The sequence below is a fragment of the Hippopotamus amphibius genome, chromosome 10, assembly GCF_030028045.1.
Source record: "Hippopotamus amphibius kiboko isolate mHipAmp2 chromosome 10, mHipAmp2.hap2, whole genome shotgun sequence".
NCBI lineage: Eukaryota > Metazoa > Chordata > Mammalia > Artiodactyla > Hippopotamidae > Hippopotamus > Hippopotamus amphibius.
In genome coordinates this window covers 30,503,627-30,522,861 of record NC_080195.1, presented here as the reverse complement: position 1 = coordinate 30,522,861, position 19,235 = coordinate 30,503,627, and the positions used below count along the sequence as shown (strand labels likewise).

At 38.1% G+C, this 19,235-nt stretch overlaps 2 protein-coding genes across 2 annotated transcripts in view; one reads left to right on the top strand and one right to left on the bottom strand.

Annotated features, from left to right (window-relative positions):
• The window catches only part of LOC130830142 (disintegrin and metalloproteinase domain-containing protein 5-like), a 132,960-nt gene extending 113,956 nt beyond the window's left edge, over positions 1-19,004 (bottom strand). Inside the window, exons 1-7 of the mRNA XM_057697152.1 lie at positions 18,950-19,004; positions 18,203-18,282; positions 7,402-7,457; positions 5,194-5,272; positions 4,842-4,918; positions 3,871-4,045; positions 2,908-2,973 (exon numbers count right to left, since the gene is read on the bottom strand). Of these exons, the coding sequence (XP_057553135.1) occupies positions 2,908-2,973; positions 3,871-4,045; positions 4,842-4,918; positions 5,194-5,272; positions 7,402-7,457; positions 18,203-18,282; positions 18,950-19,004 (588 nt within the window). The remainder of the gene's footprint in view (positions 1-2,907; positions 2,974-3,870; positions 4,046-4,841; positions 4,919-5,193; positions 5,273-7,401; positions 7,458-18,202; positions 18,283-18,949) is intronic.
• On the top strand, positions 11,151-12,625 carry LOC130830143 (glutaredoxin-3-like). Its single transcript, XM_057697153.1, is given in 3 exon segments — positions 11,151-11,358; positions 11,642-11,766; positions 11,768-12,625. Coding segments are annotated over 3 exon segments (1,014 nt in total). The 3' UTR covers positions 12,449-12,625.
• Positions 19,005-19,235: the final 231 nt, after the last annotated feature.

Here is a 19,235-nt window from a genome sequence, read left to right as displayed (position 1 = left end):
TCTGTCATAATTAATAGCTATCTATGTATATGACATAATATCTATATGTCATATCTAATGATATGTAATATATAATGTCAAATATAAAATATTCATATTTCTGGGCAAGGAAGCTAATCTGCAGATCTGCCTGATGCTGAATACAGCCTCCAACCCTGTCAACAGAGGAACGTAACCAGAGCTTCTGGGAATCTCAATAGCCCACCCTGCAGCTCCAGTTATGCTGGCACTTGAGCAGAGAACCCAGCCAGTGGCTCTCTGTCTGCAGAGCTAAGGCAGTGGCCCTGACTGTCCAGGGAGCTTACAGTACAGTCTTTCTGAGCAAACCTTCTGATATGATCCAAAATTATAATTTCCAGTCCAGGGCCTGTTTTGCAGCCCAAACTGAGCAAGGAACTCATTTATAGCTCCACCCAAAGCTAAATACAGCCTCCAGCCTCACCTAATGGGGAAACCTAACTGGAGATCTGGCAATCTGTGTAGCCTACCCTGCAACTCCAGTTAGAGCAGCCCTTGAGGGGCAAGCCCATCCAGCTGTCTTATCAATCTGCAGAACTAGGTTGGGGGCCCACCAGGCCAGTGAACTTTGTGCACAGTTCTGCTTAATTTGATCCCCCACAAAAAAGACTGACTGGAATTGGAGCCTCAATGGAGACCTCACCCAGGCAGGGAAACTAATTCATAGCCCAGCCCACTGCTGAATACAGCCTTCAGCCCACCCAACCTGGGGCCATACCTGAGTATACAGGCTGCTGTGTAGCCCATAATATAGCACTGCTTACAGGAGTTTTCAACATAGCTTTCTGCATCTGCAGAGCAAAACTGGTAGCCCCATCTGACCAGGGAATTCAGTGCACAGTGTTGTCTGATTCAGGCCCTCAGACACGAGCCATACAGGCCATGGGGCTCATTCTGCTGCACACCAGGGCAGGGAAGCTAACTCATAGACCTGCCTCCTGCTGAGTATAGACCCAGTCCTGACTGTCTAGGATGCCTGACTAAAGAATCCAGGCAACTGTGGAGCTCATCCTACAGCCACACTTTGGCAGAGAGCTAAGCCAGGAGTCCTATATAACTGTGGTCAAACCAAAAGACATAGACTGGCTGAATGGATACAAAAACAAGACCCATATGTATGCTGTTTACAAGAGACTCACTTCAGATCTAGAGACTTGTACAGACCAAAAGTGAGGGGATGGAAAAAGGTATTCCATGCAGATGGAAGTGAAAAGAAAGCTGCAGTGGCAATACTCATATCAGACAAAATAGACTTTAAAATAAAGACTGTTACAAGAGACAAACAAGGACACTACAAAATGATCAAACAAAACTACCTAAAAAGGCAAAAAGATCTGCACTCTGAAAACTATAAGATGCTGAAGAAAGAAATCAAAGATGGCACAAACAGATGGAGGATATACCATGTTCTTGGATTGGAAGAACAATATTGTTAAAATGACTATACTACCCAAGTCAATCTACATATTCAATGCAATCCCTATCAAATTACCAATGGCATTTTTGGCAGATGTAGGACAAAAATCTTAAAATGTGTATGGAAACACAAAAGATCCAAAATAGTCAAAGCAATACTGAGAAACAAAAACGATCTAGAGTATATGTATGTATGTGTGTGTGTGTCTCTTGCATCATACTCTGTCTTTGCTTTTAATTAAACTTTATCTTTGGATTTTTCAATTGCAGTACTTAGTCCCTTTACATATAATTACTTACATATTTGAGTTGAAATATTTTATCTTAATCTTAGCTTTTAATTTGTTCCACGTTTATGAAATAAATGCTTAATATACATTTTTCTTTCCCTTTATTGCCTTCTTCTTGTTGATTATGCTTAAAATTCTGCTTTCCTACTTCTAATTGCTTTGTAATTTTATACTTAAGTGTACGCGTTGGCTTTGTAGTGGGTCAACTCAGCTATACTAAAATAACTTCCAACTCTTTAATGAGTCATGCACTTCAAATTTTGTCACCTCTGCCAAGAGTTAGCTCAGCTTTCCTGCCTCATATTCACCTCTTCAGAATCAATGACTTCCTTATGGGAAAAAAATACCTTTATTTTATAACTTGTATCTTAAAATTTTAATATCTGAACGTTTTATGATTCTAATTATATTTTGTTTTGCTAACCCTAGTACGTGGTGGCTAATTCTCTTATGGATTTTGTGCTCATATATGGCTGATATTAATCTGTAGTAATCCTGCTTGAAGTTGCATTCCTCCAAAGAGAAACACTTGCTTCCATCAGCTGCCCTCAGATTGACCAACCTGAGACAAATGTAGCCTCATAGCTTAGAATCTACTAACTGCCTATATTGTATATAAATTCAAAACCCAAACCTATATAAGACCTGAAATACAGTCATGCATTCTCATTATGAGAATTTTGTTCATTTTCTCTCATTTCATTTACCTTGAACTTAGTAGAACAAAACATAACTTGTGTACCTAGTACTTAGAACAAAACAGACAATTTGTTTTCTCCCTCTGCTTAAAAGGAGTGGCATGTTTGTTTTGTAGACTACCCTTCCAATTAGGCTGAGGCAAATAAATATTATTGTATGTGGCGGTTGAGGGTTTGGAGGAGGTCTAATCTATGCTTCCGTTGAGGATGTAGTCCTTTTGAAAAGAACAAAAATAGCTGGCAAGCTTTAGAAAATGAAAAGATAGTTCACTTTACAAAAGTAATGAGGGAGCCTATAATACAAAATGAATTAACAAAAACTTGGTGTATTCACAATCTTTAAGAATTCATTCAATACAAAAGCCAAATAAACATTTATCAAAAAATGGTTTTTAAATTTTTATTATATCATTGAAATCCAGTTAAAGACAACTGCTAAATCATTTAAAAATAACAATGAAAAAAAAAAAGAAAAACCAACCTACCAGATTTTTATCCACAACAATATACATATCAAGATATCGGGGGAATAACTGGAAATAGACAGGTTTCTGAAAAACACACAACATGAGTCCTGAGAAATTTCCAAAAATTAACCTTCTATAGAAACTATGTTCAGAGATAACTTAGAGACATGCTGCTACTGATTATATATTAAGGTGATTTTCAAACACAAAATTTAGGCACTATTCAGAAAATTCCAGTCCAAAACACACCTGTGATTAATAAGAATTTTCAGTGAGATTCCAAGCTATACAAGAACCCAGCTATATTTTGATCTTTGCAATAGCTTAAATTGGAAATATTAAGTTTGTAACATAAAACTTTCCTTTCCTTAGCCTTGTGATAATTTTTCATCTTCCACGTGGGCAGATTTTCTGCTACCAATTATTAGAAATTACTTTTGACAAACAATGTAGTTTAGAAAAATATTACTAAAGTTTACAATCATTGGCAGTTCTCTAGAGCAGGAATGTTATTTATGGCAGCTTACAGGTCTTTGTGGAGGAAGAATTCATCAGTTTGCTTTACATGTACCTTATGTAAGCCGCTGACATTATTCATTTCTGAATTCTTGAATAACAAAGACTCATTTAGAAATCCAGATCACCTATTATTTTCACCTAAATTACCAGTATAATTGAGGAAAGGGAATAATTTACATTAATTATCCAAGTGTCCTCATGGGAAAATTAGTTTTTGCTTTATTTAATTTTATATTCACATATCTGTTTCCAAGATCGGTTACCTAAGTTTTTGCTAAACTTTCATCTAATAACAAGCATAATAAAGAACTTAATTTCATTCTCCACCCATTTGAAAAGTTATGCAAAGCCATCATGAAAAAGTAAAATATACTTAAAACTTGTAACTCACCAAATTTTGTTCTGGAAGTATTTTTCATTTCATAAAATTATACTGAATAAGTTTAAAAAGTCAACACTTACTTCTGAACTTTTTCTCACTTGATACCGTGAGCTTTCAGAGCTATAAGTGTCATTTTCCAATAACGGAGGAATATTAGTTATATCATTTTTTTCTTCATAAATCATGTGCATGAATCCTGATACAGCCTCAACTGGTTCAATTCCATACGAGATGTTTTTAAACTGCAATGTTCCCCTGAATGTTAAAATAATCACAACAAATCTGAAATGATTCTACCAAAACTATGAGAAATGTTTGCTAAAATTTTTTTTACATTTAAAGTCACCTTAGTTTTTCTATTTATCACTTTATTGTTTGAGGTGTTGCTCCAGAACTGGATCAGTGATAACACAGCGTATGTACAGTTTTTTATTACAAATATTCTAATAGAAATATTTTGATTATCTTAAAGAAAGCAGGTTAGTGGCATGCATCCATGTGCTTAGACAGGTTAAGCCCTCTACCTAGGGTGTCAGTTTTCAAAGCCAGCCTTTAGGAGCCACAGGCACTCTTTTCCTTAGTCTTAGGTCCCTTTCTTCCCTTTCCCTCGACACTTCACGTCCTACATCATTTGCTTATGTGGCTGAGTTAAAGGTGCCATCCACCTAAGAATGACCACGAGCAGAGCCCAAGCACCTGTCAGACTCAGGCATTCCACACTGTCAACCATTCTAGAAGACCAGGACACCAGTAATAAAATAAAGAATTTGGGAAAACTAGATTTCTACGGAGGGGCCAATCAACACCCCCTACACTCAAGCTTGCTCAAAGCCTCAAGCGGCATATCCTGTTAAAATCAACAAGTAGCCTCCCATATGGAATGCATGCTGCCAGGGTGACAAACTTTATTTTATCTGTAATTCTGGTTCACTCCTTTGGGAATTGAAATAATAAAGGTGACTGTAGGACTAGAAAAGATACATAGAGAATGAACTTATAGACTAGCAAGATCGAATACTGGCAAAAGGAATATCTTTAAATAGGCTACAACCTGAGTCCTGAACAAATGTTGAGTGATACAAGAGAATTTGGAAAACCTGCGATATATCCATGATAATTGCAATCCATCTGAAAAAAAATATACAGAGAAAAACAAATGGATAACTTCTTTTTCCAATGGACATCCCAGATATCTCATTTATATTTTTTACTTTCACTACCTTAGTACCTTAATATGAATGGCCGTCACCCAATGAAGTTGTGACAGGTAGAAATAAGTCCGGGTTATTCAATTTCAGTAAATGGTAAATGTGTAAAATAATATTCTAGTAATTTTATAACATTTATATTTTTAAAGAAAACCCAGAATAAGAAATCTGTAACAAAAAAAACCTAAGTCTTACCTGAGCTAACAAAGGCTGAGAATGTTGGGTGTCATCTTTGTCATAATAATAGACAACAGAAGCTGAAGATAAAAATGATCTAGGCAGAATCACCAAAACGCGGTCAAAATGTGAACAGAAAACATAGAAAAAATTATTCTTCATAATACAAATTTTCTTTTTATGGGAGGAATTTGAAGTAGTGCCAAGTATCTTGGCACATCCTATTGCCCAGATACCTGTCATTTACAATAAATTAGGGCAGAGAAAGGCATTTTAACTAGAAGGGCACATAATGCATGACAATGAGCCACCCAAACTGCTAGAAAGATCAAATAGTGAAATGACATAGGTCTCTATTTCTAGCATAGAACTTTCAAATCTTTGTCATTATTACTCAATAATTCCAGATTTTAAACTTGAATCTCCAAATTAAAATGCAGGGCTAGGACAGTATTTGGGAAGATTTTCTTAGCATCACTACAAATTCATATTCACTAAGCTTAGTTAAGTACCAAGTTCTTCTCAATAACCTTGGTCAGAATTTTCTTTAATTCTCCTCAGTAATTATTCAACAACTTGACATCATTCCTGTCAGTCATCTCAGTATCTTCCACATCACCTCACTTTCAGATCACCTGTACCCATCCTCACTCTTTAACTTTCTTTATTTCCAGAGAGTGACTACTTCTTTTGTTCAAAGCAAACCCTTACACTTGTGCTACGCGTCCTATTCTGTGTCATGTATTGAAGATATGCACTTTATTGGTACTATAATTTCAGACTCTTCCTCTCTACTGTCTTTTATCTTCATACTATTGAAAAGTTCATGGTTAAGTCATTATCATCCTAAATAACTCTTCCTTGGCCCTGTTTCCTCCTCTACTTATTCCCTACATATTTTCAATTCTCAACAGATTTTATCAAAGGAGTAGTCTACACACAGTTTCTTTTCTTTGTCAATTCTTACTCACCCTGAATGGCTCTGGAAAAGATTCATAACTATCAGAATGTCAAATCTAAAAGACAACTGTAAAATTATCATTGAACTAGACTTCTACCATCATTTTGAAAACTGTGGCCCCTCAGTCTAATCTCTTAACTTACATCACACATCAATCTTCTGCTTCTCTTCCTACCTCCCTGACCCTTCTAGCTTGATCTCTTTTGGTAGAACCAAAAAGAGAAATATTGGACTTTCCCAAGATTCCATCTTTAGCCACCAGTATATTTGTAAGCACTCTATAAGCTCTCATTTTTTAAAAAAAAATTACTACTAAATATGTATCCCTATTGCCAATCTCTCCTTAGAGATTCAAATTCCTATATTTACATACCTATTGGGGAAAAAAACCCACCTGAATATTTTATAAGCATTGCAAACCAAACTCACCCCTTCCTCACATAAATCCCTCATTTTATTACACTATAACCTACCAATTTTCTTAAGCTACAACTAAGTTATCCAAGATTCCTCAGTGTTTCCCAGTCATTCTACCAATTGTCCTCAAGGGCTACTGAATTTTTCTTTCCAGTGCTATGATCATTGTTCAAGCCACTATCATCACTCACCTAAACTATTATATAATCATATAATTAGACACCCTACCTCCACTTTTACTCCCTCAAAAACAGCCTCCAAGACTCAATGGACCCATATAAGTACATGCTTAAAAACATTTTGGCTTCTAATATCACTATCACAGCATTATAGATCTTCCATAATCTGGATCCTGCCTACTTTCCCAAAATCTTTTACTTCCATCCTCAAAAAAATATGTCCTACAGTCATTCACACTGACTTTTTGCACAACACAAAATCCACTCTGTCTCACACCTGCACATGATTTCTTCGAAAAAGAATGTTCCCCGACACTACCCCACTTCTGTACAGAGCTAAGTATCTTCCCTCAAATCATCTCTTTCCAGAAAGCTTTCCTTGATTTCCAAGGAACACTATTTACATATTTATCATGATATCACATTATAAAACAATTCGCCATTTCTCTATTGATGTGTCTAAATATATCTTTCTGTATCATAAATTATTTAACTGTGACCATATTTTATTGCCTTTTGTGTGCCTGGGACTTTAACTGATATACACTAGGTATCAAATGTATATACATATCCAACATACATTTGAATTGAAATGATTCTATTTATAATTATTTTTAACAATCAAGAAACCAAAAAATTAAAATTTGAAAAGATAAAATAATTACTTACTGCTTTTTGAGATGGACAAAGTATGGTTTTCCTTCTATTGCAATGATATAAGCAACCTGTACATAAGCATCCAAAAAAATTTCAATAACACTTGTAAATAATATACACTAAATAATGTTTTCTCTAAGTTATGCTTTGAAAATTGACAAAATTAATGATAATATTTAACCATTATATGTGCTTCCCTTCCCATTTGGATATCTGAATCTTCAGGATTCTTCATTGAGAACTAGGTGGTAGAGTTCACACACGCCTGCTATTCACCATTACTTATGTATCTGAGGGACAAGCTTGCTGATAATCATCTTTTGGCTTAGACACCCACCACCAATACACTGTGCCCAAGGCAAATGCCAAGATGCCCACCTCACTTGAGAGGAATCTTTGCTTCCTTGCATCCAGCCCTCCTGGAAAGTAACTTTTCCTGCTCATTGGAAGAGACACTCCTAAAAGAGAACTACAGGAATGTACTACACCTCTGGCAAGATAGCATAGTAAGTATCATTGCACTTTGTTTATTGAACGCAAGCAATGAAATTCCTCTGGAATAGAATGGAGGACAAGATAGAGGAAGGGCAGAGACATGTCCAGGAACCCTCTAGAAGATAACAGAAAATATAAGATCCATTAAATTATTTATTTGGTTAATTTTAACAAATATTTTAGCAAGAGAAATAGCCATTTAAAAGGTTTCAGTTCAAGTTTCTATTATAACAGAACAAGATTCTTTGCAACAGATAAATGTTCTGAGAAGAATCATTTAAATAGCACACTGGAAAGAAGTCTAAGTGGAATCCTGCGGGGATCTGAAAATTGCACCCTCTAAAAATACCTTGTTATTAAATAAATATGATGGAAAATAAAGGGAAATATGATGAAAAATAAAGGGAAATATGATCGCACCAATAAAATTTAAAATCCACGTCTTACAAAACAAAACAACAACAAAACTAGGATGCAATTAAAAAGAAATCTACAAAACTGAAGGGAGAAAAAAACTTCAAAAAGACATCATCCAGAGCTTCTACAGCTTTTCATAAACAGCATCCAACTGTTTGAGTTCAACTGTGCTCCTCCTCCATCCAAATTTATATGTGAATTCCTAACCTCAGGACCTCAGAATGTGGCCTTATTCAGAGACAGGGCCTTTACAGAGATAATCAAGTTAAGGAGAATGTCCTCCCTAATCCAACATGAGTGGTATCCTCATAAAAAAAGGAAACTTGGACACAGACATACACAACGGGAGAATCCCATGTAAAGATTTATAAGAAGACATCTATCTATAAGATAACAATAGAGGCCTGGAGCAGACCCATTCCCCACAGACCTCAAAAAGAACCAACCCTGCCATCAGCCTGATCTTGGACTTCTAGCCTCCAAAACTATGAGACAATAAGTTTCTACTGTTTAAGCCACATTGTTTGCATTTCTTTGTTATGGGAGCCCTAGAAAATGAATACACCATTTTTTCCATTAAAAAATTACAACAAATGCTAAAGAACGAAATCAAATTTTAAAAAAACAAACAGGGATTCCCTGGTAGTCCAGTGGTTAAGACTCTGCCTTCCAATACAGGGGGTGTGGATTCGATCCCTGGTCAGGGAGCTAAGATCCCACATACCTCCCGGCCAAAAAACCAAAACATAAAATAGAAACAATATTGTAACAAATTCAATAAAGACTTTAAAAATGGTCCACATCAAGAAAAAAACTTTAAAAAAAATTAAAAAATAGAGAATAATAACAAAGCCACAAGTAACATATCTAAAATGACCATGATTAAAATGAGAAGATGGAGAATTTCAGTAGAAGTGTAGAAGCTTTAATAAAGAAACAAATAAAAATTGTACACCAGAAAATATCAATATCTGTTATTAAAAATTCAATAAAAGAGTATAAGGGAATATTAGACATAGCAGGGGATAACAGTAGAAAATATCCAGATTGAAACACAGAGAGAAAAATACAAAAAAGAATACAAAAGAAATGTGACTAATTAAAAATGTCTAACACATGTAATTATAGTCCAAAAAGAAAAAAAAGAGAGAAAAATAAGACTAGGAAAGAAATGACATTTGAAAAATTCAGGACTGATATTTTCAAAGCTTATGAAAGAGATCAACCCACAGTTTTAGAATATTCTATTATTCCAAAAGCAGGATGACCATAAAGAAAGCAAACCCAGGCATGTCATACTCAAACATTTAAAATAAAAGACAAAGAGAACATACTCAAAAATCAATGAGAAAAATGACACATTATTTTCAAAATAATTCTTAATAAATTATGTGTAACTCTGAAAAAATGGATACCAGAAGGCAATGCAATGACATCTTTAAAGAGTTGAAAGAAAAGTAGGAGTACCTATACTAACCTATATTAAGACTTCTAATAAAGCTACAGTAATTAAGGCAGTGGAATATGGGCCAAAATAGGAAAAACAGTCCAACGGCACAGATGACAAAGGGATCAAGCCTACAAGAAGACATAACAATTGTAAATACATATGCACTCAACATAAGAGCACCTAAATACATAAAGCAAATATTAACAAACACAAAAGGAGGAATTGAGAGTAATACAATAACAGTAGGGTTTTTAACACTCCACTTACATCAATGTACAGATAATACAGACTGAAAATTAATAAGGAAACACTGGCCTTAAATGACACATTACCAAATGAACTTCAGAGATACTTACAGAACATTACATCCAAAAGCAGAATACACACCCTTTTCACTTGAAACATTCTCCAGAAGAGATCACATATTATGCCAAAAACAAAGCCGAGAAAAATGAAATCACAAGAAGCATTTTTTTTCCAACCACAGAGGTATGAGACTAGAAATCAAAACAAGAAAAAAACTGCTAAAAACACAAATACGTGCAGTCTGAACAATATGTTACTAAACAACTGATGTGTCACTGCAGAAATCAAATAGGAAATCAAAAAATACCCAGAGACAAATGAAAATGGAAACAAAGTGATGCAAATTTTATGGAATGTGGCAACAGCAGAGGGACATTTCTAATGATACAACCATATCTCAAGAAATAAGAAAAAAAAAAAAAAACCTAACCTTACACCTAAAGGAACTAGAAAAAAAGAACAAACAAAACCCAAAGTTAGTAGAAGGAAAGATATCAAAAAGATCAGAGCAGAAATAAATGACATAGAAACTTGAAAAGAAAAGATCAATGAAACTAAGAGCCGGTTCCTTGAAAAGATAAATAAAATCAATAAACCTTTAGCCAGACTCATCAAGAAAAACGAGGGCCCAAATAAAATCAGAAGTAAAAAAGGAGAAGTTATAACAAACACCACAGAGCTACAAAAAATCATGAGAGTACTGTGAACAATTATGTACCAATACAGTGGATAATCCAGAAGAAATGGATAAATTCCTAGAAATGTACAATCTACAAAGACTAAATAAAGAAGAAACACAAAATATGAATAGACTGTAAGGAACTGAATCAGTAATTTAAGTAAACTCCCAACAAACAAAAGTCCAGGACCAGATAGCTTCACAGGTGCGTCCTACATTAAAAGAAGAGTTAATCCTATCCTTCACAAACTGTTTCCAAAAATTAAAGAGAAAGGAATATTCAACTTATTCTATGAGGCCAACATCAGCCTGATACCAAAACCAGACAGAGACACCACAAAAAAGAAAATTATAGGACAATATCACTGATTAACATAGATGCAAATATCCTCAACAAAATATTAGCAAACCAGCATGGCGGCGGGGGCGGCGGGGGCGGCTGAGGCGGCGGCGGCCGTGGTGGAGGTCGGCTCAGCCGGGCAGTTTGAGGAGCTGCTGTGCCTCAGAGCCAAGTCCCTCCTTGTGGTCCATTTCTGGGCACCATTGACTCCCCAGTGTGCTCAGATGAACGATGTGATGGCAGAGTTAGCCAGAGAACACCCCCAAGTTTCATTTGTGAAGAAATATTTCCAAGGAGTTTTAGTGCTGTGAAGGTTTTCGGACTTCAGATGCCCTTGATATTCTGGGGAACGGCTTTGCCTTTAATGGTGCTCCTGGCCCGGGCTCAGGAGGATTTGCCTGTCACCGTTGCCTTTGTCTTATTAAGATCTCATCTTCTGGGAGCTCATTTGAGGGGAGGCATGTGTAGTGATCCTCCCGGCTTCAGCAGGAATTTCAAGAGCATCATTTGCTTCCCAGAAGAGTTGTCAGGAAGGGACCCTACTGGAAACCAGCAGGAGTGTGAGAAGAGTTGGAAGCTGTTCCTGAAGTATCTGAAAAATATGAAATTAGTTCTGTTCCCACCTTTCTGTTTTTCAAGAATTCTCAGAAAATCGACCGATTAGATGGTGCCCATGCCCCAGCGTTGACAAAAAAAAGTTCAGCGACATGCGTCTAGTGGCTCCTTCACACCCAGCGGTAATGAGCACCCAAAGGAAGACCTGGGCCTTCGCCTGAAGAAGCTGACTCATGCTGTGCCCTGCATGTTGTTCATGAAGGGGACTCCTCAGGAGCCGCGCTATGGTTTCAGCAAGCAGATGGTGGAAATTCTTAACAAACATAATATTCAGTTTAGCAGTTTTGATATCTTCTCAGATGAAGAAGTTAGTCAGGGCCTCAAAACCTATTCCAACTGGCCCACCGATCCCCAGCTGTACGTTTCTGGAGAGCTCATAGGAGGACTTGATATAATTAAGGAGCTAGAAGCATCTAAAGAACTAGATACAATTTGTCCCAAAGCCCCCAAGTTAGAGGAAAGGCTCAAACTACTGACAAATAAAGCTTCTGTGATGCTCTTTATGAAAGGAAACAAACAGGAAGCGAAGTGTGGCTTCAGCAGGCAGATTCTGGAAATACTAAATAGTACTGGTGTTGAATATGAGACATTTGATACATTGGAGGATGAAGAAGTTCGGCAAGGATTAAAAACTTACTCCAATTGGCCAACATACCCTCAGCTGTATGTGAAAGGGGAGCTTGTTGGAGGACTGGACATCGTTAAGGAATTGAAAGAAAATGGTGAGTTGCTGCCTGTACTGAAAGGAGAGAATTAATAAACGTTAGACTTGGTGCCCAGCTGCTGCAAGAAGGACTTCATTCCAGTGGAGCAGTTCATGATTTAGTCCTCAGAAACGGACTAGAAGTAGAAAATGCTCGTTCCCAGTTACGCTTTGTGTATCTCACAAGGTTGTGCTAAATAAACGTATGTGACGTTTTTTCCACCAAAAATAGAATGCAATAAACACCTTCAAGTTCAATTAAAAAAAAATATTAGCAAACCAAATTAAACAATACTTTAAAAAGGACCATACACCATGATCAAGTGGGATTTATCCCAGAGACGCAAGGGTATTTCAATATCTACAAATCAATTATGCAATACACCACATTAAATTCAAGAGTAAAAATCATATGATCATCTCAATACACGCAATCCTCTGTATTTAATCCGAAGTTTAGGCTTCAGCACAAACTTTTCGAAACCTAAGTCTGTTGTGGATTATTTCATAGGCAGAGCTATGGCTGATTTGCAAATAATTTGCCACCTAATCCACTGTCACTCGTCTATTCAACAGAATCATTTCACGTGTACACTCAATGTTGTCATCAGCTGTGGATGTGGACAGGCGTTTGGCTCCTTCTTGATGGCTAACACTTGTGTGACCTTCCTTGAACATTCATACACACTTCTTTGTGTCAAAACACTTTCTTGATACTGAGCACAAAGTCTTTGATAAATAATGGCACCAGGTACACCCTCAGACCACAAAAAACGAATCACTGCATGCTACTCTTCTTTCATGCAAATCACAAGTGGGGCATCCATTTTTGCTCGCACCACAGTTACAAATGAACTGATGTAACACGTTCACACCTGCACAGCCGTGACTGGGGAGACAGTAGCCTTGAACAGAAAGCACTGATAAGACAGTGCGGCCAACGGAAGTTTTAATATAACGCAGTGTGGATAATTTTTGACTTACCTTTGTATATGAAAAGGGGCTAATATCCAAAATAAAGAATTAATACAACTCAACATCTAAAAACCAAACAACACAATTTAAAAATGGGCAGAGGCTATGATTAGATATTTTTCCAAAGAAGCCGTACAGATGGCCAACAGGCACCTGAAGAGATAGATGCTCAGCATCACTAATCATCAGGGAAATGCTAATAAAAACCATTAGATATCACCTCACACCTATGATCAAAAAGATGAGATAGCAATGTTGGTGAGAATGTGGAGAAATGAGGACCCCTCTGCACTGCTGGTGGGAATGTAAATTGGTGCAGCCACTATGGAAAATACTACAGAGGCTCCTCAAAAAATTAAAGATAGAACTACCATAGAGTCCAGAAATTTCACTTCTGGGTTTCTTCTTGAAGAAAACAAAAACTCTAATTCAAAAAGATATATGCACCCCATGTTCATTGCAACATTATTTACAATAGCCAAGATATGGAAGCAACCTAAGTGTCCATCAATAGAGGAATAGATAAAGAAGATATGGTTGTATATACAAAGTAATATTACTCAGCCATAAAAAAGAATGAAATCTTGTCATTTGCAACAATGCGGATGGCCCTACACAGTACGAAGCTAAGTGAAATAAGTCAGAGAAAGCAAATGCCATATAATTTCTCTTATATGTGGAACCTAAAAATTAAAACAAATGAACAGGGACGTCCTAAATAGCACAGTGGTTAAGAATCTGCCTGCCAATGCAGGGGACATGGGTTCGATCCCTGCTCCAGGAAGATCCCACATGCCGCGGAGCAAGTAAGCCCGTGCACCACAACTAGTGAGTCTGCATTCTAGAGGCCACAAGCCACAACTATTGAGCCCATGTGCCACAAGTACTGAAGCCCACACGCCTTAGAGCCCGCACTCTGCAACAAGAGAAGCCACTGCAATAAGGGGCCCACACACCACAATGAAGAGTAGCTCCCACTCGCTGCAACTAGAGAAAGCCCATGTGCAGCAACAAAGACCCAACGCAGCCAATAAATAAGTAAATAAATAAATAAGATATATAGAAAAAAAGTTAAAAAAAAGAAAAAAATGAACAAACATAACAAAACTAACAGACTCACAGATACAGAGAACAAACAGGGGGTTGTCATAAGGGAAAGGGTTGGCAGGGATGAGTGAAATAGGTGAGGGAGATAAAGAGGTACAAACTTCTAGTTACAAAATAAATGAGTTACAGGGATGAAACGCACAGTCTGGGAAATATTGTCAATAATATTGTAATGACTTTGTATAGTGGTAGATGGTAATTATGCTGATATTATCAAGGCAATTATTTTGTAATGTACAGAAATACTGAATCACTATGTTTTGCATCTGGAACTAACATGGTGTTGTAGGTCAATTATACTTTGATTTTAAAAATTAATAATAAAATTAAATCTTTATAGACTGAAACTAGAAAAAAAGGGGGGGGAGGGGAAGCTACCCTTTAGCCAAAATCTCAAGTCATGTAACTATGATTAGAGAGAGAACTACCATTAGAGATAGCTTCTATCAGTGAGAACAATCAGAAAATCAGCCAATCAACAACAGCCACACTCAAATAACTAGCTTCTGAAAGTTAGCAAATCAATGACAGCCCCAAGTTGCTGAAAGTCAGCCAATCAGTGACAGCCACAGCCTCTAGACAGGAGTTAGTAAGTGCCTCACTCCACTGACACTCCACTGATGAGGATTCTGAAAGTGAGAAGGCCAACAAATTAGCGTTCCTCTGCTAACCACACTAACACAGCTCAAAGCACTCTCCCTTCTGAAAGCCCATGGGTCCCTGAATATCAGGCTTCCCAAAACCTTATATAAGATGCACTCTGGCTTTCTTCAGAAAGACTGTGTTTACAACTGGCCCTTACATACAAATTAGAAGTTCATCATTTTTTTCAAATAACATATTAAGGTCAATATATAGTTTGTTCACAAGTTCACAATCTTTTCAACAGTTCAATTCGTTTCTGATTAGTTGAGTTTGAACCTGTGACAGTTTCAGACAGCTGCAAGATTTTCAAATTCAATATTTTCAATTCTTTTTGAAATGTTTTGAAACTATTATCTACATTTTATATGTGCATATTTAAACCCCAAAATACCAAAACACAAGTGCAAATTTCATCATGAATTTGCTAAACAGTAGAAATTTCCCAGTTGAGGAAAGAGCCCTTTAGAAGCTCTTTGTGCAGTTTGCAATTTGTTCACTAAACATCAAAAATGGCGGAAAGTCAAATAAAAACCAGTACATGCTAACAGCTAAGCAAAAGAAACAAATGATTGCCTCATACAGTACCAAAGAAAGTGATATAACAAATTTGGGGGATTAAGAAAAATTGAAAGGAAGATATAAGAATTGTAGCAGGCACTGTAATGACTTTTCACACTGTGTATCACCAGTCTTTCTGCCCAGATGTCTCGCTGAATGCACAACTACCAGAAGTATTTTTTGATCCCAAAATTCTAAGCACATTTTCACATGCCAGGTTAAAATCCACTGCAGCAATTAAAGAATGTAATAGATCCCTTTGCAATTACAGAAATAGTGAAGACCTACATGTATTACCTTGTTGGGGAATAGTCATGGGTGCAAGTAATCACTATACAGAAAAAAAAAAGGTTCCTTTTGCTTGTAGAGTATTTTTTTTTTTTTTTAGTGTGAAAAAAAGTCTTGCTCACAGGGTTTGCAAGTAAAATCCCTTCGAGATGAGACTCAGACAATAGCAAACTTTTGCAGAGATTCTCTTATTGAGTTGAAACATACTGCTTTGGGTGGAGATAATATTGATGACATATTTAAAATCACTTAAAAATCAAAGTGGAGTAACTATGGTTCAGGCATCCAAAATGCAGCCGGGTATCCACTGGTGGATGGAGTTTTAGACACATTTCTGCATCACTAAGAACTTTGAATTTTCTGAACTGTATCAAACTCAAGGACACCACTAACCATTTTTAAAACCATATCTGCTAGCAGCTGCTAGATGCAACCTTGTGGTTTTAAAGTCTCCCCCCCCCAACTATGTAATCCTTTTGAACCCCAACCAGTTCTTGCTTCATAAGCACACTTACTTCTTCAGCTCCAATCCTAATTCTTGAGAATTTATGTAAGCTTACAGTTTTTGCCAATATAAACTTCCTCCATCTTGCAGTCTGGCGGAACATATTTCAAGCGCTTCTTGGATCTCTGTCTCCCAGGCTGCAGTCCCAACAAACCCCAAATAAACACTTTTTTTTTTTTTTTGCCTCAACCAGCTCTCTGTTCTTGGAATTCTTGGTTAACATTACTTGGTACAGCTGGCAGGCTCTGGAGCCACCCCCGTGGCAATCCAGTAATTCTTCAGATTTGGGGTAAGGAACCTACAGGTGTCCATTGTGTACAGCTGTCTCTTCAGCTGCATCAGGGCTGCTGGGTGAATCCCTCCTGGATTTGAACTTCCCCATTTGGTTTTTATTTGGATATTTCTAGATGTTGACTTTTGTCCTTTCTCCATCTCGGGAAGAGGATTTCATCTCTGCCACTTGGTAAGAGATTCGGGTTTCAAGTTTCATCCTTGATGAATACTCAAACAACGGGAAGGTCTTGTAGTTAACGTTCAAAGAGAGGTGGATCTCTCTCAGTAACACCAGCTGCCCCTGCGTTTAACACATATGGACTCTCATCCTATAAATATCTATCTAAATGGGTCCATTTTACCTAAGACGATTTAAAATTACACTGGCCAAAATGAAGAACTTTTGACATTCCCAAATTAGGTTATCTTCACATGTAATTAGAAAAAAAAAAAGTGTAACTACTAGGCAAAATGAGCAGGAAACTTATTTAATTGGTATCTAGAGGCCTCTAAACATAACACTGAGAAAACTGTCCCCCTCCAAGCTGCGGAGGAAACGTTGACTCAGACTGTCTCTAACTTGCAAAATCAGCTGATCCTTCTCACTTTCACTCACTGATCACTTTCAGCCCTTCCCTGATTAACTGAAAGGTGAGGTATGTAGCTGAGGGCAAATCAGCAGGGCTACGACTAGGGGTGGGGGGCAGAAAACTCAGCAATCAAGATAAACACTATTTCAATGCAATATTTTAAACAATCTATAATGCAAAAAATCCACGGTGAAAAAAATATCAGAATTTTAAAGAAGCACAGGATCTGACCCTGTCCCACGTCATTCAGCCTCACCCTAATCCCAGTCCTGGGGAAGTCCCAGTTTTTTGGCACTCCTTTAAATTTTGTGCCTGAGTCAAGCATTCTACTTGCCTTTCCCTGTCCTGGCCCTGGCAGATCCTCCTTAGAATCCTTCATCAACAGAAACACACACATACAGAGTCACACACATTAAGAAACATCAAAATGCTCTTCGTGGGACTTCCTTGGTGGTGCAGTCGTTAAGAATCTGCCTGCCAATGCAGGGGACACGGGTTCAAGCCCTGGTCCAGGAAGATCCCACATGCCTCCTCAGAGCAACTAAGCCCCTGCACCAGAACTACTGAGCCTGAATGCTGCAACTACTGAAGCCTGTGCTCCTAGAGCCTGTGCCCCACAACAAGAGAAGCCACCTGCCCACCACAACCAAGAGTAGCCCCCACTTGCCACAACTACAGAAAGCCCACGCAGCAACAAGGACCCAACAGCAGCCCAAAAAAAAAAAAAAAATACTCTTCTTGTGAACCTGGTCTGAGTGGTCCGCCTTGCCTCCAAGAACCGAATTCCTGCCCACGTTCAGCAACTATGGTCTTGACATTAAAAGCGACAACACAATTTAAGAAATAAAAATATTATTTCCCAATTACATTATTTTCTGGATCTTTTATTGCCTCAGATGTTGAAATCTTTTCAGGAACTGTGGTCTGAAGAAATGTTTTCTGATGATCTAAAATAAAAAATAAGCAAAGTTATTCTGATACTTCTAATCTGACATTATTCGTTTCTAAACTCAATTCTTCATTTGTTTCTCTACATTAGCAATTAAAAAAAAATAATCTACACATCTGCTTTTCCTCTCTGCAGACTTTTGGTTATTCTTACCTATACATTTCTTACCCATACATTTCTTACCCCTCGTCAAATCTTAAATTTTTATTCTTTTCTCTCTGTATATACACACACACACACACTCGGGCAGTTTGACTAAGTAACAGTTAACAAACTACAGTTTTGTAAGAGGTATGGAAATTAGACGGCATGGGTACATCAAGAACCTGGGGTCCTTTGCAGGAAAAATGATATCGAATATTGACTATAAGGGCGATCTGCAATTTTCCACGGAGAAGGTGGAGGACCGCAGTCACCAAACCAGGAACTCAATGATAAACCGCTTCTTCATGGTGATGCAATTATTTCCAGAAGAGCAGAATTCTGCATGTAGAAAAGACCACATCTTTCACTTCTGTCCATTTTACAGACAAAGAAACCGCCCCAGAGAAAAGCGGCCGTGTGTCCCGGCGGGAGGCTGCAGGCGGCAAGGGCGAGGGCCGGGAGGGCGGTCTGGGCCCGGATCTGGGACCGACCAGAGCGAGCGGCACAGTCTCCGCACTTACTGGGGCCTCCGTGCAAGCCGCGGAGGCCGCTGAGAAGGGCCAGAAGGAGGAACATGGCTCCGCTGACCGGGAGCCACGCTAGCCGAACGACGGTTGAGGCTTTGCGGGGCCGGGGGCGCGGCCGGGGCGCAGACGCGAGCCAGCAGGGGGCGCGCGGGGGGCGGCGCCGGGAAAGCGCGGGAAGGAGAAAGCCGGCGCGGCTGCCGGCTGCCGGGGGCGGGAGGCTGGAGCGGGAGCTGTCTGGAGGAGGGGGTGCGGGAGCTGCCTCGAGGAAGGGGTGCGGGGG